The sequence below is a fragment of the Geotrypetes seraphini genome, chromosome 3 (genome assembly GCF_902459505.1).
Source record: "Geotrypetes seraphini chromosome 3, aGeoSer1.1, whole genome shotgun sequence".
In the NCBI taxonomy this organism is placed as follows: domain Eukaryota; kingdom Metazoa; phylum Chordata; class Amphibia; order Gymnophiona; family Dermophiidae; genus Geotrypetes; species Geotrypetes seraphini.
The window spans coordinates 193,133,004-193,157,343 of NC_047086.1; the positions used below are offsets into that span (position 1 = coordinate 193,133,004).

The 24,340-nt window shown below is 42.8% G+C and overlaps 1 protein-coding gene across 8 annotated transcripts in view; it reads right to left on the reverse strand.

The window, feature by feature from the left end:
- The window catches only part of HDAC7 (histone deacetylase 7), a 543,111-nt gene that overhangs the window by 15,951 nt on the left and 502,820 nt on the right, over nt 1-24,340 (reverse strand). For all 8 annotated transcript variants that reach the window (XM_033936587.1, XM_033936586.1, XM_033936589.1 and 5 more), the window contains 6 exons: nt 23,757-23,812; nt 20,770-20,857; nt 13,733-13,852; nt 11,017-11,114; nt 8,554-8,672; nt 777-910 (listed from right to left, as the gene is read on the reverse strand). In XM_033936587.1, the coding sequence (XP_033792478.1) occupies nt 777-910; nt 8,554-8,672; nt 11,017-11,114; nt 13,733-13,852; nt 20,770-20,857; nt 23,757-23,812 (615 nt within the window). The remainder of the gene's footprint in view (nt 1-776; nt 911-8,553; nt 8,673-11,016; nt 11,115-13,732; nt 13,853-20,769; nt 20,858-23,756; nt 23,813-24,340) is intronic.

Here is a 24,340-nt window from a genome sequence, read left to right on the forward strand (position 1 = left end):
ATCTGCCGTTGACCTGGCATAAACAGTCGTGCCTAAAAGTAGACCTATCGATTTCGGCTTATTTATATATTTTATTTTAGTATTTATATACCACTTATAGCCTAAGTGGTTTATACTCAGGTACTGAAGCATTTTTCCCTATCTGTCCTGGTGAGCTCACACTATCTAATGTACCAGGGCAATGAGGGATTAAGTGACTTGACCAGGGTCACAAGGAGCAGCATGGGATTTGAACCTACAATCTCAGGGTGCTGAGGCTGTAGCTCTAACCACTGTGCCATACGCTCCCCTAGTATTCTATAATGGTATCTTGGTGCACAGAGACCATTGAGAATTGACACTCAGTATGTAGCACTGGTGCCATGTAGTGCCAAATTATAGAACGGTCCCCTCTGAGGACAGGAAAATACCTAGAGTAACTGCTGCTGAAAAAGGTGTGAGCCAAATCCAAAATCCCTTTTATTCCTATTCCCTGAAGATGCACAGAAGTCTTGCAAAACGTTCTTGCTCATTTTTTATGCTCATAATTTTCCCATGTAGACCATATTGTTCTTCTTTCATTGCTTTACTTTTCCTTTGTAGGACTCTTCCTACAACACCCTCTTGGATATCCCCACTTCAATTTCCTTTGTATATTCTGTCAAACACTGTTATCCCCTTCAATCCAAGAAAGAGGCAATTTAAATCTGCTTGTACAACATGTGACCAGGAACAGAAAGAGTCAAGTGCCTGAACCAGATGGCTCTCCCAGAAGCAGGGCACCCATTCCCTCTCACCTTGTTACCAAGCAGTGCTGAGACACAGGCTTCTGATGCATCACAGATTGCCGTGAGATCGTGTCCCCCTTCCAGGGCCAGGACAACAGCCCCTTCTGCCAAAGTCATGAGCTGCTCGGTCATGTAACCAAAACCTGTGGAAAGAAGCAGAAATCCCTTTAAACAAAACAGCAGTAATAGGACCAATTAGAATAAAACCCCTCTATATAGAGGACCCTGCCAGAACAGCAGTGCTCAGTGGTTAAACTGAGGAGGAATGCCATTCCTTGCGATACCCCAGTGCTGTTCCATGCATAATAATGTTTACAGTATGGTACAGCACAATGCATCAGCGATCCTAGACAGAAAAGAAATACAGTGGCATATGGTTGGTACTGAGGGCACTTGAGCAAAAGGAGGGTATGTGGCCTTGGCAGAAGATGAAGCCCAGAGGATGGGTAATGTCTTCTCTTCAGTTTTGCCCTAATGACAATAAGCAGCTCAGGACTGCAATATGACCTCTTCAGGGAATAGAGTGAGTGGCAGAGCTGGGATTAGAACTCTAGAAACTTTTGGCTCATGTTGCTTTGCTACACCCATTAGACCACACCACCTTGTCACAGTGGAGAACATCTGGTCACAAAACTTGTGTGATGCACAGTCATTGTGTGGACTCCTACGCACAGGGAGTCAGTTACAGCTTCCTGGAGACCCTGCCTTGGAGCTCACTGACTTGAGTCTTTGTACAAAGGGGGAGTTTGGCCCTGACACACTCTCTGTATGTTACAGTATGTGCAAAATGCAGTGTTTCTGGAATGTTCTCAAGGTCCCAGTGAGGGGCTGGCTCAGTGGCAAGCTACTGCCCTCGTTAAGGGTAACACCCAGTAACTGGATTTAGAGTGTATGATACTGAATTATGGATGGAGCTCTGATGTGGTTCAGGATCCCTGTAGTAGGCAGGAAAGGAGCCAATTAAAATCATAAGAATATAAGTATAGCCATGCAGGGTCAGAACAATGGTCCATTTAGCCCAGTATCCCGTTTCCACAGTGGCCAACCCAGGTCACAAATATCTGGCAAAAACCCAAAATAGTAGCAACATCCTTGCATCACTGTGAATGAAGGCTCATAGTACCAGGATCCCAACACTGGCTCTAACTGAGCTGGAAAGAGGTAAATAGAGGAAATATCTGTCCTAAAAACAGTTCCCCAACTAAAAGAAAAAGCCTGCTTCCAGAGTCTGGTGTGTGTGTGATTATAAAGGAAACAGTTTTCAAAGCACCTACATCACTGCAAAGCAAATGCATATGCATGCTTTCACTCTGAAATTTCCTGTGGGTGCTCTGTATCTTTGTTCCTATAGATCCTTGTACTTGCTCTGTTCTGCAAGTATTTTTTTGAGCTACATAAAAGCATGGAGCGGCATAATAAAAAAAAATCTAAGTCCGTTTGGGGCCTAAGGCGCTAGTTGTCCACAGTCGGCAGCATCCAAAGTCCACTCTCGAAAAATATGTCCAAAATATTTTTTTTCGAGAATCGGCTACTTCTATGTCCAGCCGTTTAATCGTCCAGACCGCTAAGTCATCTATCTTTATATCCCATTCGCGTCCAAAAAATCATCAAAGCCTAAAACGCCTAGAAAAAGACCTTTTGGATGTGAGGGGTCGGCAGCAAAGTGATGGACTGGCCACCCAGACATGGTAACAGAGTAGTGGGGCATCTTACAGGGCACTGCTGTGAACTTCACAAAAAGGATGCCACATAAACATCTCACCACAACTCCCTTTTAAGTCATGGTGAGCTCCCCAAAACACCCCCAAAACCTACTATACCCACCTGTCTACCACCCCAATAGCCCTTATGGCTGCAGGTGCCACCTGTATGGCAGTACAGTAGGGTTTTGATGGGTGCACATGTTCCACCATAAATGCAGTAGTTAGAGTGGCTTATGGGCCTGGGCCCTCCTCTCTATGGTTCACTAGCCCACCCCCCAGACTACTTAAGCCACCTCTGTGCAGCTCTACTAGGCTTTCCTATGCCAAGTGCTGATGTTCTGAAGGCAGGTATGTACTTTGTTTATTCCAATTTTTATGGCGGTGTGTGTATGTGTGGGGGGTCAGTGATCACTGGGGGAGTGTGTGGGTCTGTACTTTGTGTCTACAGTGGTTATCTGGTCACTTTGGATACCTTCTGGGCACTTATACCCTTTTTTTAGTTCGCCTAAGTCACAATGTGTAAATTCTGTCTAGGCAGTCTCATTAAACTATCGATTATCGCTGCAGGACGACTAAATCTAGGTCGGCCCACATCTTGCCTACCTCCCGCCCTAACCACTCCTCCAAAAATGGCCCCTTTTCACTCTGGGCGCACAGCGGCACTGAAAAAGCCTAAGCTGTTTTTAGATATGTCTAAAACCCATTTCGATTATCGGCACTTGGATGACCTGTCTTTTGGATCGTCCAAGTGCCGATTTAGGCGGGTTTTTAGACATATTTCTGTTTTGATTATGAACCTCATACTATTTTGAAAATACAAAAGGTATTCAAGATTGCATCAGTCTTCATTTTCAGGTGAGTCTCTGCAAATTCAAGTAAACACATGTTCAAACTTTTACCCTTAATACAGCTGAAAATATGGGCAGATGGGCAAATGTTAAGCCACCTTTAGAGGAGGCATTTCCAGAGACAAGTGGGAAGAAGTGAGAGGAAACTAACATGATTATATTTTCAACTATTTTTCAAAAGAATAAAGTACCCTCAATTAAAAAAAGGTGGCTTAAAAGTTGTAGTGAGTTTCAAAATGAACTTGTGCAAAATCCACGTGTTAAAAATGTTTGTGGACTTTGTCTCAGCTCAGACAATTTGGAACACTGTTCCCTGAAGGGGAACATTTCAGCTTACAGGGACTCAGATAGGTTGACCTCGTTTAAACTTACAGCAGACAAGCAGGGCATTGAATCATAATACACAGCTTGTGTTTTTACCCCACCCCCAAAAGTAAGTCGGAGTGCAATATAGATCCTCCTACAGATTTAGCTGGGGCATTGACTCGCACCCAGGAATTTACCTTGCCTAAGTGATCTATCAAACCACAAGAAAATAGCTTTTTTCCTCATTGTAAAGAGTAATATTTAATTAATAGCTTATAGCCCACTTCTATCAAAAAATGACTTGAAATGGATTATATATAATCAACTCATACAAGTTTCAAAATTAAAAAAAAAATCACCTCACTGACATATAAAACTACCTACTTCCTCTTTAGATCTCATTTCTATCATCTCAGAAAGGTCAAAAACAAATCTGTGAGAACAGCCACAGGTCTAATTTAGCCCTGGTAAGCTGGCCTTCCACTGACAGTCAAAGGTGCTAGAATGGCTAAAGCTGCTGAATATTGCCCATGTCTATCATGGCACAGTCTGGTTTATTCAAGGGTAGTCCAGGGACGGAGCTTGGGTGGAGCCAGGTCTTATCCAGTTAGCAGTGAAATTCGGTTCACTGTCCTGTCTGACACAGGTCTGAATAGTGGCCGATACATGGTTAGTTTCAGGATGCCAGTGCCCCTACATGGTCTGGCATTGAATACTCAAGCTCAGTTCAGCTTGCAACTGTCAGAGATTTAAAGTTTGCCGAATGCTGCAGGCAGAATATTGACCTCCAGGCCCTTTGATTCTTCCAAAAGGCAAGACTTCTCTCATAGTTTAATGTCCTCGGCAATACACTCCATCCACACAGGAATCGGCCCTTCAAGGTGCACTGTAACCAGTTCTGCAGTGGGACAATGCGAAAGTGTGTGTGTGAGAGAAAAACTTTCACGGTTGCTGTCTGTGCTAATCTGTAATCCATGACGATGCAGGTAACATTCGGTCCTCAGATCTGAAAAGGCCTCGCAGGCCTATAAGCAGAAACCATATTGCAAATATACTCTGATTCTCAGGCCCAAATCTATTTATATTACCCTCACAAATGTCTCAAGCCAGCCACGGCTCTGAAGCGTTCTTAACTTTATTCTTTGATTCAAGACTAGGACATTTCACAGAAGGAATCAACTATTATACCGCTTTTTTAAAAAAAGGATGGCCAACACTGGAGCACAATGATTACTGCGCATTAAGATACTTTCATCTGGGCACTCGGTGGCATGGACCAGTGGCAAGGCAGCTCTATCTACCTCAATATGTTCCTTAGAGGTGAAAGGAGGAAGGGGGTCTTGCTCAATAGCACCAGGGAAATAGATTTGGATTCAAGTTAAAATTACAGGTCAGTTGGAGGGGTATGGGAGATCTAAGCTCAAGATTCCTGTCTGATGGGGCCAGCAGGATGCGATTCACTGAGCCCAGGGCTATCTCAGAATCAAATTCAGTCTGTTTAGTGAATAGGACACTTTCCTTGCCAGTACTACTGCCACTACACAACCTGCCACTGCTCTGGGGGGTGGAATTATTTTGAACATTTTATATGAAGTCCCACAAAAAAATAATTCTCTCATACTTATAGGAAAACTTGGCTCTTTGCCGTGTGGTCCATGTTGTAGCTACACTGCTTCGATGACCCTACCATCCACTGTTCTGTTAGACTATGTACTGTATTAGGAGCACAACATTTGGGCAGCAAATGCTCTATTTGAGTCGCACTGAAAAAGGGCACAGATTTCTCACTGGCCATCCTACCCAGAGATCTGGCATGATTTATCCAGAGCTACCCATCAATTTCTACAAGATTAGAAGCTTGGGGGGGGGGGTATAGTGGTTAGAGCTACAGTCTCAGCACCCTGAGGTTATGGGTTCAAACCCCACACTGCTCCTTGTGACCCTGGGCAAGTCACCCAATCCTCCACTACCCCAGGTACATTAGACAGATTGTTGAGCACACAGATAGGAAAAATGCTTAAAAGTACTTGTATGTAAACCGCTTTAACTGTGGTTGTAAAACTACAAAAAGGCCAGTATATGAGTCTCAATCCCTTTCCCTGTTTCCAGTGCATGCGACTGACAGGCCAAAAGTTGTTAAAGTTGATTACTAAGCAAAATATCCAATGACAGTTACTCAGAAAACAAGCAGCACTACCATTTTAATGTAGTTTTATACTGTCCTGTGCAAAAGCTTCAGAATGAAAAGGCACTGAGCCAGGCATGTTTGGAAAGAACGACTGGAAGGAGGATCTAACCAGCATAGGCCAATAACTGCTGTGATTGCCTTCTCTTCTGGTATAAGAAATGCTCAGCGCAAAAGCTCTCTCACTGAGACAGAATCTACAGCAGTTGCAGACAATAAAAAAACACTCCTTGCAGTACCTAATCAAACTCTGGAATTTGTTGCTGAAGAATGTGGTTTAATTAGTTAGCTTAGCGGGGTTTAAAAAAAGGTTTGGATAATTTCCTAAAAGAGAAGTCCATAGGCCATTATTGAGATGGCTTGGGGAAATCCACTGCTTATTCCTCGGATAAGCAGCATAAAATCTGTTTCACTACTTGGGATCTAGCTAGGTAACTCAGGACCTGGGTTGGTCATTGTTGGAAACAGGATACTGAGCTTGATGGACCTTCGGTCTGTCCCAGTATGGCAATTCTTATGTTCTTAATTTGTTATTAAGCAGAGTAAGAACAATTGTTCATGGAACTCAACATTCTATCTCTGGGAGTGCTTCATTTAGGTCTTTAAGCAGTGCCTGGTAGATGCTAAGGGAGAATTCCATTCCTTTTAACTCATTCCCAGAAGACATAGGTGGCTGTCCTCAGGTCTACTTGGCTGCTAATTGTTAATGGACATGTCCTACAGAAGCTTATCCAAACCTTTATTAAAATTCAGCTATATCGCTAGACTTGACCACATTTTCCAGTCACAAATTTCAGTTTCTAATTGTAGATAGACTGAAAAAAATATACACTTTCTTAAATTTGTTTAAACCAAGTTAGTCTCATGGTATGCCCCCAAGCCCTAGTACAATTTAACAAGGCAATTCCATAACTGGGTGAGTACAGTTACATATGCCTTGCGCATATAAATGGGCCTATTAAAGCCTATTACACACCCAAATGCGCTACGTGCTGTTCTATAAACTAGGTGTGAGGAGGGCATCCATGTGGATGGAGCATGGTGGCCCATGAGAATGGTGCTAGCCTACAGAATACACTTCCCCCTCCCCATTCGCAGATTCTCCATTTGCGGTTTCAGATAATCGCGATTTTTTCTGGGGAGGGGGAAAATAAAAAAAAAAACAGTCTAAACTTTTAAAAAACCCATATTTTTTCCTTCCCTGCCACCTTCCCGGCCTTACCTGGTGGTCTAGAGGGCTTTCGGGGCAGGAGCGATCTTCCTACGCTCCTGCCCCGTGCAGATCGTCATGAGGAAATGGCTGCTGGGAGTTCCCGTAGTCTCTCAAGACTTCGTCGAGAACTCCCTACAGCCATTTCCTCATGGCGATCTTAACGGGGCAGGAGCGTAGGAAGATCGCTCCTGCCCCGAAAGCCCTCTAGACCACCAGGTAAGGCCGGGAAGGCGGCAGGGAGGTGGGGGTGGGTCAGAGCTGGATAATCGCGATTTTTCACCATTCGCGGTCCGGCTCTGCCCGTATCCCCCGCGAATGACGAGGGAGAAGTGTACCATAAGTGCACTGCATGACTAAACAGAGGCATTTTCCTGCGACTTACACTAGTGTTCTATAATTGAATCTTGGTGTCAAGATGCTTTTATAGAATTGACGCTCAAGCATAGAATCAAGATGCCTAATAAGGTGCCAAGCTGTAGAACTGCCCCCTAAGTGTATACATCAATTATTTCAAAGAAGGAATATCGAGGCTCATTTTCAAAACACTTAGACAATCAAAGCAGTTTATATATTATATATAGGTACTTATTTTGTACCTGGGGCAGTAGAGGGTTAAGTGACTTGCCCAGAGTCACAAGGAGCTGCAGTGGGAATTGAATCCCTTGGTTCTCAGCCACTGCATTGACCATTGGGCTATTCCTCCAGAAATATCAGAGCCAATATTCAGACCATGGGAGGCAGGTCAGCTAACTCTTTTGGTTGGTGCTTATTGCCATTATTTGATCCTGGGTCGTTTCTGGTGACTGGCATTGAATATCCGGTTAATTTTTGACAAAGGCTATCGCGTGATATAACTGGCTACGTTTTAGTTGTTAGCTACTAATATTCAGCGGGAGATAGCTGGCTATCTCCCACTGAATATTAGTGGCTAGCTGGCCAACATTATTTAACCTAAGGTACTTTGTGTGTCTAAGTGCTTTGAAAATGAGTCCCATTATCTATCATATCAACATAGCAGATGAGAGGGAAAAGCAGCTGGTTCATCCATTCTACCCAACTATTCCAGTCCACACTGTCAGCAGTACAAATTTCAGGCACTTGTAGGATACCACTCCACATCCTGGATGGGCCTACCATATCTAATCCAGCACTTGGGCCCTTTCACTGTCCCATATATTACGCCAAAGCTCTGTAATAATCCAAATGCTAACAAATATAACTAAGGCCCTTCTGGAAAACATTCAGCCACCTCAAATCTGTCACAATCCATCCAACTAGATTTTGAGGGGTTGTGACAAGTCTCATAGCATTTTACTAAACAGTGTAAGATAGGGCTTCCCAAACTGTGGGTCAGAAAACCTGTGTTTGGGGTCATGACCTGGGCACATCATCCAGAAAGACATCATCAGCCCACACCTTTGATAATGGGGGTCACAGCCACAGAATGTTTGATAAGCACTTGGTGGCACCTATCACACATCCCTTGCACACGTCCCCATTTCCCATAATGTAACTCAGAAGCGCTCCTTACATTTGGCAGACACATTGTATCCTCCAAGAGGGGCAGGATGCCCATCTGCTGCATCAAACCCTGCTGACACCAGCACCACGTCCGGTGAGAACTCACGGGCAATGGGCATTACCACAGTCCTGGAAAGGGTATGGAAAGGAGAGTCAGTGTACATTTGGGAAACAACTATCATTACTGCACAGCTATACTAGAGTAATGTACGAGGATAATCAAAAAGTAAAGGCAAAATTACATTTAACAGCTTTAACAGAAGTAACTGTGAGCAATTAAACATATCATTTTTCCACATAGTCCCCATGCAAGATGACACATTTGTGGATTTTTTTTTTAAATAAGTCTTTATTCATTTTTAAAACTTTCAATAAGTGTAACATAAGATACAATCACTTTATACTTTAACATCACTTAATATACCATCAAAGTTCCCTCCCCCCCCTTATACCCAACAATTGTACTTAAGCATAAGAAATCATAAAGTATTCCCTCCCCACCCCTGGATATGTATGAATAAAGGGAAAAAATAATATTCATTCTGTACAATATTTTGTTAATGCCTCCCAAACATCCCTAAATTTCTTAAAATTCCCCTGCTGTATGGCTATTACCCGCTCCATTTTAAAGATTTGGCATAACGAATTCCACCAAAAATTATAATTCAGCTGATCCCAATTTTTCCAGTTTTTCATAATTTGCTGCATGGCAACCCCTGTCATGATGAGCAAAAGTTTATTATTATTATTAAGAGATTTGACTCTTAGCTCTCAAGGAAGTACCAAATAACACAGTGTCATATGATAATGCCACCAAATTTTCCAGTAGATTATTCACTTGGCCCCCAAATAGATTTCCAAAAACTAAGTATCAATGGACAATAGCTTCGATATGACAGTACCAGCATCTATTAGACATAGAGCTGTCTAATTTCTGTAAACAAACTGGGGTCCAAAATGCTCTATGTAACAAAAAAAATTAAGTTTGTTTCATAGATGCCAACGCTGTACATCTCATCCTCTAAGCTAAAATTTGTGGCCATTGAGATGCAGTAATTTGATGCTTTATTTCAATGCTCCAAATGTCAGAGGACACATTTGTTGTATCGTTCAACTAGCTTCTGCATTCCTGCAAAGAAGTTTTTTGGCTGCTTCCAAAGCCGAATGAGCACCACTTCCTTTATTTCATCATGCCTTGTCTTTTGCTCTCCAGATTGCAGTGATGCACCCATGTCTCGTTGCTGGTGACAATTCTCTCCGGAATACACTTCTCCCTCCGAATCCGTGGTTTCAGTATCTGCGGATTCGGTTATTTGTGATTTTTTTTTATACAGGAAACGCTGCATTCCAGACCTCCCCAGACCTTACCTGGTGGTCTAGCAGGCTTTTGGGGCAGGAGCGATCTTCCTACACTCCTCCCCCGTGAAGATCACTGAGAAAAATGGTTGCGGGGAGTTCCCATCGTAGTCTCGAGAGACTACGGGAACTCCCCGCCAAATTCAGACTACTAACTGAATAAAGTTAGAACAATATAAAGGCTGGATATTCAGCACTGGTCAACATCCAGATACCAGCACTGAATATTCAATTTCATTTTGACCATGGTGGTTGACATTTTGCTTAATTGCTGATAGCCAGTGTTAAATAATGGCTCCCTATATATCTTTCAGCACAACCTGGCCCAACCAGAACCCCAGTAACCTGAACTTAGATCCCTGGTCCCGAGTTCTACTGCCAAAGTCATTTTCACATAAAACTCAGCAGTAATTTTTCTTTATACTGGGTCATGCTCTATGACCTACTTGCTAACTGTTCCTCAACTTAAAAAGAAACACAAAAATAGAAGTGACCATTGAATATAATTCCTAACTACACCCCTCCAAGCTGAGAAGCCTCCAGAGGCTGAAAGGAAGATAAACTGGGCAGCCAGGAGATGGCATGGAAAAAGAAAAACTGGCAACAGATCAAGGGCCGAGCAGAAACCCCACAGCGGAAATCAAATTTCTGTGTACATAAAATGCTATTTATAGACATCTTTCATGTAAAATCAAACCACATGTGCTGCAAAGCCAGAGGGGGTTGAAGGAAAGGAATGGAGGCCATTAAAGAAGAAAACGGTGGCCAGTTACAAAAAGTCGGCTTTGCAGGAGTCTGAAACTTTTCGGTGTCTATGCAAGCAGCTCCAGAGATCTGCCACAGGTCCAGGCCAGGATGGCACCAAAACAAGCAGTCAATACACTGTATCCTAGACCTGCAGGTTCCTTCTGCATATCTCTCAGCAACAGGAAAGCCCGAGATCTACCCTGTAGAACTCTCCTCTCCTTGAGGATGCAGACTGAAGGTTTATATGGGCTATAAAACAGAATCTAGGGTGCTTTTGCATACAGAGCTCCCGAAGACTGATCAAAGGAGTAGAAGACAGACAGAAAGGGAGCAATCAGGCAAAAGGAAGAAGGGTGAAAGAGCTGCTTACCTGAAAGCTGCCAGATACTCTGGATCACCCATAGGTGGGTCTATTCCCCCTGTCCATGCCACATTCACATTGAATCCTTCGCCACTGCCAGCACCAACCTAAAAGCCAGTAAACCAAAGCATGAGATGAAGCTTCAAACCTGCCCTACGCCTCAAAACAGGGATCAACAGTCAGACCCTGGAGGACATCAGTCCATCCAGTTATTAGGATAGCTGAACCAACCCCTATGATCTGGGCATCTGAGGCATTGGATCTCTTAAACTGCAGATCATGAGGAAGAATTAGGACACAACCTTGTTTCGTAAACTTGTACTGTAATTGTCATATTATAACCTGTTAACTGTATTTTATGTATGTTTAAACTGTAACCCGTTCTGAGCTCTTTGGGGTAAACAGGATAGAAAATGAATTAAATAAATAAATAATAACCTAGCAGATCTAGGAGTGGGAGGCTGAGCCCCTTTATAGAACTGCCCATGCCTATGAGAGAATGGAGGACTTCAATCATGAGATCAGTGGTGTAGTAAAGGGGGTGCGGATCGTCTTGGGCGCCTAGTCGGTGGGGGCATTGGCACCTCTCTGCCCCCCCCCCCACCCTGTACCTCTGTATTATCTTCGCTTGCGCGAGCAACTTCTGCCTGTAGCTCGCGCCAGCCTGGTTCCCCTCTGAATCACTTCCGGGTCAAGAGGCCAGGAAGTGACATCAGAAGGAAATCCAAGCTGGTGCAAGGAGCATGCTGCAGAAGCCACTTGTGCTAGTGAAGATTTAGAGGTACTTGGGGGAAGGGAGAGCGCAAATGTGGAATGGGGATGGGAAGGAGCGGGGGCGGGGCATGGAAGGAGTGGGGATGCAGAGAGGAGGGCATGGGGGGCTCCACTGCCCCGGGCACCTCCTACCCTTACTACGCCACTACATGAGATACCCTGTTATGCTCCAGGAAACAAATGGATACCTAAGGTGTATGCAGAACACAGCTGTCAAAATGCATGTATACAACGCTGATACTAGGAAAGGAGAGGTGGGTTGGAAGGAAGGAAATGCTTATGGTAATCCATCTGGATCCAGTACATTTCATATTTAAAAATAAAAAAATCTTGGATCTCTTTTCCCAAATAGAAGAAAGGATATTCAATGTCAGGCTGTTTCCAGTATTTAATTATTTATTGGGATTTATTAACCACCTTTATGAAGAAAGTCACCCCTGTTGCTGTGGTTGAGGGAGGAGACTGGTTTGTTCTGTCATGACACTGGGAGATCAGCACTCAGGCAGTCTTGTATTGGACAGGAGTGTGTGAGTTGCTACAGACTGTGACAAAAAGCTGCCATGCTAGGCTTTCACATATTGTCCTTTTCTATATTTCCGTCCCCTCCCTTGTTAACTCTGTCTCTCAATTATGTGATCACTTTGTTTGTACAGGATATTAAAAGGCTACTATCCCCATAATTTTAAAAAAAACAGCACACATATGCTGAGCCCTATGGCAGCAGCATCAATTTAAAGTAGTCACCATTTTTCGCCAACCAATGTGTGAGGGAGGGTATGTTAGCGTGTGCTTTGGTGCTTTGGTGAAAAATTGTTTCTATAAACTAAGAATGATCCGTTCATTGGTTCCCCTTCTAGATTCATTTTCACTCAATACTTTAATACATTCTCTAGTGATTTCAAAACTAGACTACTGCAATTCCTTGTTAAAGGGGGCATATCTTAAGGATATAAGGCGCCTCCAAATCATACAAAACACTGCAATAAAGGTAATCACAGGTTCAAAAAAATTCGATCATGTTACACCGCTGCTTCAAAATGCTCACTGGCTACCAATTTCATATAGAATTACCTATAAAATAGCACTATTAGTCTTTAAGACATTAAGAAATAATACACCTGCATTTATAGACAGGCTTCTGATCCCTTACAGCCCCTCTAGAGTTCTCAGATCATCCTCACAAGCGTCCCTTTATGTTCCCTCTTTGAAAGTCATCGGTACTCGCCGTGACCTGATTTTTTCGGTTACAGCCCCTACTATTTGGAACTCACTTCCTCTTCATTTAAGACTTGAACAAGATTTGAATAAATTTAAAAATAGTTTAAAGTGTTTTCTTTTTAAAGAAGCCTTTAACTAAAAGTTTATTTTTCGGTTCATTCCTAATTTTATCGTTTTGTATTAAACTCTGAGTATATATCCCCTTATGTTCTAACCCAATCTGATTAACTCATCTTGTTTTTTGTTTTTTTTTTATTGTATTTTTTCTTATCCCTCCTTTCCTACTGTTCCATGTGTTTGTTACCCCAGTTCGTTTTTTAATTTTTTAAGTAATTATTTTTATTTACGATGTATTTGTGATTTTAAGAAATCCAATTTTATTTCTTTGTAAAACGCTTTGTATTCTGAAAAGCGTTTAATCAAATAATTTAATAAACTTGAAACTTGCAATGTAGAGGACCCAAGATTGTGGTAAGGGGGTCAGGGATGTTCTAAACAAAACCTTGTCTTGTCATTTATACAGGAACAATCTATAAACATTCTATGCCCCATAAACACCAGTCCCCAGGTCACCCAGCAGGCAGAATTAAAAGGAAATTTATATTCTATGCAGATCGAGGGCACTGCCTGACCCCCAAACACGGAAAACCCCTTTCAGGGTCAGCAAGGCAAGAGGACTTGCTGAAAAGTTTGGATCCTATGTTCCTTTGATACAGGGGTTAAGTATAATCACCTGATCGGGAGCGCCACTACCAGGGAAGAAGTTTCCATCGTCATAACGATGCAAGGAGATGTAGAGCACATTGGGGTCCTGGTAGAACACCTCTTGGGTCCCATTGCCATGGTGAACATCCTGAAGAGAGGAAGGAGAGAGAGAAAAGAAGCAAAATAAAGACATGGCTATTTTCTCAAGTATTTGATACAGCATTGAACTCAGTAGTAGTTGTCTACCTAGCATCAATTTGGCCCCTTTCATTATTTTTTTTTTCCACTCTTGGCTTTTTCCCGAGACTAACTTTGAATTGTGTCTCTTATTTTTATTGCTTGTTTTTATATGAATTGATTTTTTTGTTTGTTTGTTTGTTTTTACAGTATAACCCACCTTCATGGCTTCGTAAAGGAGGAATATGAAAGGAACACAAAGAAGCAGGCGAGACAGCCCAGGAGAGGGACAAGGGCCACCAAGTCAGAGTGAGAGACATATACTTAGAAAAAGCAGAACCTATACACAGGAAAAAAAAACCAAGTATAAATATGAGACAAAGATATCAGAAAACAGAGAGAAACACACACAGATGAAACAGTGTGGCTGCCATGTCAATCCATTTTAATGCTGCAAAAATAAAGATGAATACATAATAATCAATCAAAAATATATTCTGAAGCCATGACAAAGCAATGAAACCAAACAGCCAGGAAAGCAAAGTCGCATCCCCAAAACAGGTGTTCTCTGAAGACAGTAGTAAGGTGTCAGTCCACATGTGTGAGTGATGCCATTCAGTAAAACTGGGCTGGAGAAAAGGACAATCAGGATATGCAATCCTCACACATGGCAAATCCCAGCGACTGCCTTTCCAAAAAGGGATGAAATCAGAAAAAGAAATGGACAAACTGATGTCGTTCCTGCTGGTAATAGGCCTTGTGTGGGTACAGCATTTGTGTCTGTGTAGATGAGGTTTGCATGCATGTGCATGTAAATGTGAATTTCTTTCTTTCTTTCCTTTTATTTTTATTAAATCAAAGGCAATCTGGAAACAATTAAAAAAAAAAAAATATGCTCTAGAGGAAATGCATTTGGATTCTAAAGAGATTTCACAGGACAGAATGACCAAACTTAGGGCTCCTTTTACTAAGCTGCGGTAGCGTTTTTAGCGCACGCTGAAGATTAGCGCGTGCTAACCCCTGTGTTACGTGGAGAAACTAACACCAGCTCTATGGAGGCGTTAGCGTCTAGCGCACGCTAAAACCGCTAGCACATATTAGTAAAAGGAGCCCTTAATGTCTCATTGGCATTCCTCTTCAAAATGCAACGGGATGTAAATATGCGGATATAAGTCCAAGCTGTGACCTTGCAAATATCTTCTATGAAGGCTGACCTCAGGAGGACCGTCAATAGTGCCATGGTTCTGACATTATGAGGTTTGACGTGCCCTTAACTGGGTGAAATCTATCCAGTATGGCAATTTTTATGTTCTTACAGTTCAATTACAAAGTACGCACTTGGCAACGGCAGTTGCAAGTTTATTGGGACAAAAAATAAATAAATGGACTTTAAGGGGTTATGGACATGTGGCTTAAACAAAATGTTCAAAGGACGACTGGCTGCTTAAGATAGAAAACTGCCACCACATCCAAGATGGCCGCTGCCTAAGTGAACGGGTATACACCGCCGATCAAAGCTCTAGTTACATGATTTTTGGCTGGAGGCTGCAGTTCCCGGCCTGCTCGTACCTGTTTCCGCGACGCAATGCTGAAGAGGAGAGGCAGGAGCGCTGCTGGCGCCTCACGGTGCTCCGAATTGCCATCCTTTGGCAACATTGAAGAACTTCTTTGGAGGATGCAGGGAGCTGCTGCTGTGAATCCGAACGCTAGCCCGCTGAGGATCCTGGGTGTGAGTGAGACCGACGGGACTCCTCTTGGGCCAGATACCACCCTTAGCCCGGATGTTAGAGCACCGCCTCCTCTACTACAGTTGGCCAGCTCACCCAGGGGTCAGGAAACCCCGGAAGAAGGGGTATTACTTTCCCCAGAGGCAGACAACTTAACACCGGGAAGCATGGAAATGGAGATCCCGGTTCGGGCAACCTCCAGGGAAGACTCTGTGGGATTTAGAACACCCAGAGGAGGATTGAACCAGAAGGAACAGAAACCAGAACAAACCAAGGAAGGTGAGAGATTCTGCACTACAATACAAGCTACTTTTTGGGATAGACCTGCTGAGGTGACCTTAGAAGCCCTCTGGGACCTGGTAGCAAATTTTGGGAAGGTAATTAGTCCCAATTTCCAACAGATTGAAAATAAACTTATCCACCACTCAGAAGAATTAGAAAAATTAAAATTGGATATGACTTCTTCTAATAGTTTACTTGAAAAGACTCAGCACAATATGGTTTCAATAAAACAACTCCAGGAAACTATAATTAAAGACAACTTGAATCTTAGAAGAAAAGTGGAGTCATTAGAAAATCAGGCATGTAGTAATAATTTGAGATTGATAACTTTCCAAGAATAACTATGGTAACATCTAGAGATATGCTCAGGACATATTTATTAGAAATTTTGGAAGTTCCGGAAGGTAATCTTCCACCATTTGCCCAAGTTTATTATCTCCCCAGCAAAATTCCGCACCGACAGCAACCTGAGCCTACTGAAGGACAAGTATTGAATATTACAGAGATTATGGAGAAGTCAGATAAGGAAGTGGTAACACCTGCAACATTAGTAGCCACTTTGGCTCTTTCTATTGCTAAATCTTGGTTATTGAGACTAGCAGCAGTTTCCCCATGTCTGTCTCGATAACAGAATCCTTTGCATGCATCAGGTGGGTCTTCGATAATGGTTTGATCTGAGCCAATGGTCTCTACTAGAGAATGATATGGAGGAAAAATTTGTCCCCGTCCCCGCAAGCTCGGCTCCTCCCCACAAGCTCAGTCTCCATCCTCGCTCTGTCCCCACGAGCTCGGTCCCCGTCCCATCCTCACAAACAATCTGATCCCATCTGCACAAGCCTCAAATAGTTATGATTTTATACTAAACTTATTTTATTAAAGTATAAAAAGAAACAATATTCTGTACAATTGTCATCTAATAAATCACAAATGCAGAGCAAGGATCAATAAAACCCCCATCTCCCCTCTCCTCTCCCTCACAAATCTCCCTTCCACTATTAAGAAAACTGAAGTCAAATTGGTACTACAGAATGCTATATAGAAAAATCAAGCTAACCGAATACTTCAGTCACACATGACAGGAATAGTGTTAGGGTAGTGCAACTAGGAGTGCAATTACCCCCTGCTCAAAGAGAGCCCTAAGCCAGTTGGAAGCTATAGAAGCACAGCCTGGGCTTTGCAATCCCCAGTTATGTCTAACACCAGCTCTAGCAGGATACATATTTCAAATCCAATATATTCTAATCACAAAATAGAAAATGTTTTTTTTCTACCTTTTGTTGTCTGGTCATTTTATTCTTCACATCACATTGGTCTCAGGCTCTGGTTTCTGTTTCCATCTGTCTATTCTTAACTCACTTGCCAGGGTCTCCTGACCATTTGACATGTCTTCTTTCTCCATGCTCACCATTCATTTTCCATATCTGTGTATGTTTTTTCCCATGTTCAGTATCTCCCTTTTCTGTCTCATATACTTCCCTTTATATTCCTATATATTCTGTGTCCCTATCCCTTCCGTGCCCAGTGTAAAATCCTCTGTGTCCCTATGCCCCTCTCCCAAGTCTCTCTTTTATGTTCCTCTTCTTCCTCAGGTCTAGCCATCTTCTGTGTCCATATACCCTCCTGTGTCTGGCATTGCCCCACTGACTGTATCCATATACCACCCCCATAAAGCGTTGCCCTTTGTGTCCCTGTTCCTATGCTCCCATCCATGCCCACATCTCCCCTCTTTTTGGATATCTCCCTGTGTCCAGCTTCTCCCCTCTTACTCCTTTACACCAAAGTGTCTCTCATCCTCTTTCCTCCCTCCACTGTGCTAAATATTTCACTCCCTTCATCCCCTTGGTTCAGCATTTCTTTCCCTTCCCTCTCCTCCTCCTTGCAGGTCCAGTACCTCTCTCCCTTCTCTCAACACTCCCCAAGGATCCTTCTAGCCAGTCCTCCCATGGGTCCAAAATCTCTCCCTTCCCTCTAGCTCAGTGGTCTCAAACTCATGGCTTGGGGGCCACATGCAGCCCGCCAGGTACTATTTTGAGGCCCTCGGTATGTTTATCATAATCACAAAAGTAAAATAAAACAGTTTCTTGATCACATGTCTCTTTAGCTATAAATTACAATAAAATTACTAAGACTTAGCCAAAAGGAAAGATTTATAAACTATAAAGAGTTTTACCTCATGCAAAATTGTCATTAATAAAACATTAACTATTTTTTCTGAGGCCCTCCAAGTACCTACAAATCCAAAATGTGGCCCTGCAAAGAGTTTGAGTTTGAGACCACTGCTCTAGCTCCAGTCCAGCTCTGAGCCATGAATCCAGTTCCTCTCTCTTCCATCCAACTCCCAGCTTTAGGTCTAGCACCTCTCTTTTCCCTTCAGCTCCAGTCCCCCCTCAACATCAGTATCTTTCTCTCTTCCCTCCAGCACCCCCCCCCCCCATTTGTCCAACACCTCTCTTCCCTCCAGCCCAAATCCAGCACCGTCCTTCAGCTACAGCTCTGAAGACAGCCAGCACCCTCTCCCTCATCGATAGCGCAGGTGACATCCCCCACCACAGTTCAGCAACTCCTTCCCAGCTCCCCTCACGCCAGCCAAGCCACAACGAATAATCTTGAGAAGCCTGCTCCGAGACGTTCCTTTATCCGAAGAGCCACTCCTTGATATAACTTCCAGTTTTGTGAAACCGGGAGATTGGAAGATACATTAAGGAGGGACTTGTCGGCAGAAGGAAGGCCTTGAAACAGGCCTCTGAAGATTTTTCATCATCAGTGCGGCTGGCTCCTTCAGGTAAAACCACTATCATGCTGAAAAATCTTCATAGGCCTACTCCAGGCTTTCCTTCAGCTGACGAGTTCCTCCTCGATGTAACTTCTGGTTTTACGAAACCAGAAGTTACATCAAAGAGGGGCTCATCAGCTAAAGGAAGGCCTTGGAGCAGGCTTCATAAGACTTTTCAGCGTGGCATGGCGTGGCTGACTTGATCGGGTAAAGTAGGTGCAAGGGGAACTGAGGAGTAGATACTGAGCTGATCCTGGTGCAATTTTTGCTGCAGGAACAAGGTTGTCTACTGCTCTAGTGGGGGAAGACCTTGTTCCAATTCCTGCTGTAAATTGGCTACATCGCTTCCCGTTTTTGCGGGCTAACCACAGATTGCCGCAGGAATTCAGTGTCATTCTATAGTCTCTACTTATATTTAACATCAAGGGTGACCAATTTATCTTTCTTGTTGATGCATGGCCAGCATCTGGTGCAGCTGCAAAGCTCTTCCTGCGTTCGGTGGGTAATTTAAAAAAAAAGTTGCTTATATGCAAAAAGCAAAATGTTCCTTTCTGTAGCCTATTTTATAAAGACATATAGAGCGAGATGATTCAAGAGCAGACATACGCTGGTGCATATAAGGTTAAATTCAATAAAAGGTGTTCAAAAATTGACCCTCAATGCTATTCTATAATTGGCACTCAAAGACCAGCAAGCATTATTAGAACAGAATTGAGTGTCAATTTCAGCATATGTATTTGGGCACCAGGACTTACGCTGGTTGAAACTAGGTGTAATTCCTGGTGCCCAATTTGGGCATATATTCCTGGTATTCTATCAAACGCTTCTTCTGAAGCGATCCCCAGCCTAATGTTTTGCCACTCCCCATTTACCTTCCTTTTTTTTTTATTAATTTTACTTCGATGTATTTTAAACAATCTTTCCCTCCCCAAGTTCCCTTTTGTTCCATGTACGTTAATGTGAATTTGTCTAGTATTTTTAATATTTGATAAAATATTGCTTTTATTTACCTATTTTAATTGTTTTCTACAATCTTTTTATTGTACACCGTTTAGACACTTGTTTTGATAGACGGTATATCAAAAATAAAGAAAGAAACTTGATTTTGCACAAATTTTAGGAATGCCCTGACCCGCCCATGCATTTCCCATTACCACGCACCCCCCCCCCTTTTAAGTTGTGCATTATGAGATTTGGGTGCACATATTTAAAGAATAACGTAGAGGAAGCATTGGGGCTGATTAATTACTGGCACAAAGTGATTGTTGGCCAATTTAGTTGGGTGCACATTTTGGATCAGTGCCCAATTTTTGGCTACATATATAGCAGTGTTTCTCAACTTCTTCAAACCAAGTACCCCCTAAGTCCAACAAATATCAACTGAGTACCCCCAACCAAAGTACCACATACCCCCCCCTCAGCGGTTCGCATACCCATGTGTTGAGAACCTTTGATATATAGAATCTGGGGGATAATGTGTGTAAATTGCAATGCTATCCAGGCCCCAACCAAACTCCTCCCCAGAACACGCCTAATTGTACTGCACATGCTTTTCCACGTATGGTCATTTCATACCTGCAAAAAATCCTTATTTAAATACCCTCAATGCTGATACATAGGAGCCAGACATTGTCCTACCACCAGCACTTCTTGAAGCTACTGGAAGTATTCCATTTCTGGGATTCTGGTAAATAAATAGCCGATGAAAGTCAACCAGCAATAAAAATTTTGACTGGTACTATTCAATGCACCAGAAACTACTGGTGTGGCCACAGTCTGCACCATGAAGGAAAACATAAAAGAAGAGCACACTAAAATGCAAATTATTTATTCACTTAGCCTTCAGGTGGTGAAAAATGGTCCCATATGATGAAGCCAATGCAAGAAAAAGCATTGTGTTATTTTTTATTTCTTTGACCCACATTCCATTAAATAACGTTGCCCATGTGTGAGGACTGAATATCCTGACTGTTCTCAAAGAATACGAGAGTCTCTCCAACCATGTCCTGCTCTGTTACTTACTGAAAGGATCGGAAAAAGCCAAGAGGCTGTATATTAAAGAGTCTTCAGAAGAGATGACCAGAGTTTGGCTTGTCAGGGACTCACCCAGTCAACAATCAGGATCTTGCCGACGCACTGTTTCTGTTGCAACTGCCGGGCAGCAATTGCCACAGAGTTAAAGAAGCAGAACCCCCTGGGGAGACAGGAAAAAAGCATCAAAGCACTATCATGAACAGATGGAAAGACAGGTAGATTGAGCAGGCTTTCAATCATTTCAAAAAACTTTAAAGACAATTCTGTTTGCTAATTATTTTGGAAACTACTCATATTAATTTTTTCCTCAAATTTTGTTCCCTTTTTTTTCCTTCCCTTTCTTCTATCTATGTACTACACTTATTGTTAACCAAGTCGAGCTCCTATTGGTGATGACCTGGTCTACAAATTCAAGTTTTAGTTTAGTTTAGTTGGGTCTAACTTAGAGAATGACACGGGGAAAAAATCTGTCCCCGTCACCGCCCCGTCCCCGGCCCACCATCCTCTGCACCGCCCCGTCACCGCCATTCCATTCATCGCCCCGTCACCGTCACTGCCATCCCTTTCACCGCCCCGTCACCGCCACTGCCATCCCATTCACCGCCCCGTCACCGTCCCCGCAGCATCCATATAAGCCTTAGTACTCTAATATTTAGCGTATTCCATTCTTATAAATCAAAGTTCCTGCTGCTGAACTAGAGAAAGAGATGTTCAGCTGGCAGGGCTTTGTTTATAAATTTTTATTAACACAACTAATATACCACCATAATGTTTCCGACAGAGGACAAGTATGCAATAAATGCATTTTGCTGTTTCAATGCCAGTGCTTAGCAGAACAACAGACAGCAATATGGACATTCACCTTATGTAGTACTTTTTTAATATATAAAAATAGGCAAAATTAGTTGCTGTTTTATCATTATATTTTCTTGCCATTATAGTATTCTTCATTGATCATTTTTCTTTTTAAATTCAAAACAAATTTAACCTATCTTGTGTCCCAGCATGAATTCATGTTTCACTCAATTGGCTGTTTCAAGGGAATTAGCCCTCCAACTTCCATTTGCAAAAATACCCAATGTTGTTCCTTCTATGAGCAATATTTAAATTATGAGGAACAACATTGGGTATTTTTGCTGAATTGTGTGACACCATTTGGGCTGAACATGAAGATTGAAAATGCCTGGTTAGCCCTGGACAGATGATTTGAACAGCCAGGAGCCTGTCCTGGCCATTTAAATCATTTTGAATATCTAGTCCAATGATAACAGAATTAGGGTGATTATAGAAACATAGAACTTTGTTGATCACTAAAAACAGTGGAGACTAAGGGTCTATCAAGCTCAGCATCCTGTCTTTGACACTGACCAGTCTTGGTCTTTGGAACTGCCCATTGTGTCAGAAGCAATAGGGATTAAGTGACTTGCCCAGGGTCACAAGGAGTGTAGTGTAGCTCTAACCACTGGATTTAGAAGTTGGCTTCTTTTGGGATCTTTAACTCATCATCGCTAGGACTCGAATCTGAGTCCGTGGCACCTAACATAGAATGGAATTAGTATGGCAAAGTAATGAAGAATGGTCCAGCAGCCCCCACCCTCCCTCCACCTCACCTTATATTCGTTCCGAGTTTGCCGGCTTCCTTTTTCCCTAGCCATACGCGTTCAAAAAGCCGTGCATTTAGCCAGCTCCCTCCCTCCACCTCACCTTAAATTTCGAGTTTTCCGGCTTCCTTTTTTCCGAGCCGCACGTGTTCAAAAATCCGTGCACGCGCGGCTGCGCGAGTCAATCAAACTTCTCCTCTCCTGCAACTTCCTGTTTCCGGTTGCGTCAGAGGAGAAGATTGATTGACTCGCGCAGCCGCGTGTGCACGGATTTTTGAACACGTGCGGCTCGGAAAAAAGGAAGCCGGAAAACTCGAAATTTAAGGTGAGGTGGAGGGAGGGAGCTGGCTAAATGCTACGGGCGGGCGGGTGGTGGCTGCGGGGACCGCGCGATCCTTGATACCTCACTGCGGAGACAAGACCATTCACGCCCCGCGGGCGGTGAATGGCCTTGTCCCCGTCGCCGCAGCGACTGCTAGTTTTCTTCCCCGTTTTCGGCGGGTGACCCGCGGCTAAAATGCGGTGGCCGCGGGTAAACCGCCACCGTGTCATTCTCTAGTCTAACTCACTATTCCTCGCCTCAGCTCACAACAGACATACTCTCATGGCTATTACTAAATTTTACATTTTTTCACCTTACATACATTTTTCTACACCATTTGTCCTTTTCTCTCACCTGAGATTTTCAAATACTTGTACTTGTAATTTCTACTACATTTAAACTGTGTGCTGCTAAAGAAGGAATTCTGCTCCTATTCATTTAATAAACGTGATCATCTCTGGGAAAAGATAACTAAAATCAACAGAAATAAAACAATAAGGCTTTAATAAATTCTGGTAGAGAAAACAATTTGTAATACAACAGTCCAAATCCCATCCTTTTATGTGAAATTTTTTTAGAAAGCTCCAGCAATTGAAGCATTTAACTTTTTTAGACTGCTTATGGATCCATGACATGAAAATCGGCCACATTTTGGATCTGCTATTTTAGTCATCTTTTCCAAGAAATGGTCACAAATTTCTAGTCCGCTTTATCTAAAAATCTAAGTAGGTTACAATCTCAGAGCTAAGCATGCCACATGACCTTATATGCTGACTGCTTCAGACATACACTCTTCCTCTGCTGGATTTGCTGACAAATTTCATAAAAATCATATGAAAAGCCATGCTGAGTCATAGCAAGATCAACTGAGCCCAGAAGCCTTTCTCCAATATTGGTCACTGTGGGTCACAAGTAGCTGGCATGTTCTAAAATGTAGATCTGTGTGTCATAGCACATTTCCAAGAATGAGCAAAGGCTTTCCCAAGTCTTCCTGGATAATAATCTTTTATGGACCTTTCCTCCAGGAACTTAGGAAAAGTCCATAAACTTTTTCTGAATGCATAATACTCTGCTGAAGCAGAAGCAACAGGTAAAATACAATAGCACAGATGGATAGACACAGCGAGTCTCCTTACATGGCTGTTGTATGGTCTGCATGATGTCCTGGGGGTCTCACTACCGCAAAGCCATTCTAAATGCAGAGGGAAGACCACAGCTTTAGTTAGAGTTAGAACATAAAAACACAGTAGCTGTTAGAATACTTAAGGACCTCTAGGGCCCAGTCAATACTCAGCTGCCCCCCTTGTTTCACTGGAGACCCCACTTTATTTCTCCCCCTGCTTTTACTAATGCCCTCTGTCTGCATGGTAGAATTCCATCACCATTTTGGCTTCTATCACCAGCCAAAAGCAGAGCTATACCAAGCCACTGGGAGCGACTATTCCTGCAGATCAGATCCCTTGAAGATCTTAGGAACCTTAGGAAAGCAATAAAAACATACCTCTTCACCTAACCCCCCTGCCCTTGACCAATGGATCACAAAGAAATGTATATTGATACCAGTACCCAGTAAGGAAAAATTGTATTGTAAAATCTTGCACTGTAAGGATAACTATGGTAAATTGGAATCGGTAAACTATATATTATGCATATTAGTATTAGACCCCTAGTATGAGTGAAGTTAGGATAATAACTTGTAATGTAAAGTTGTACTGAAATT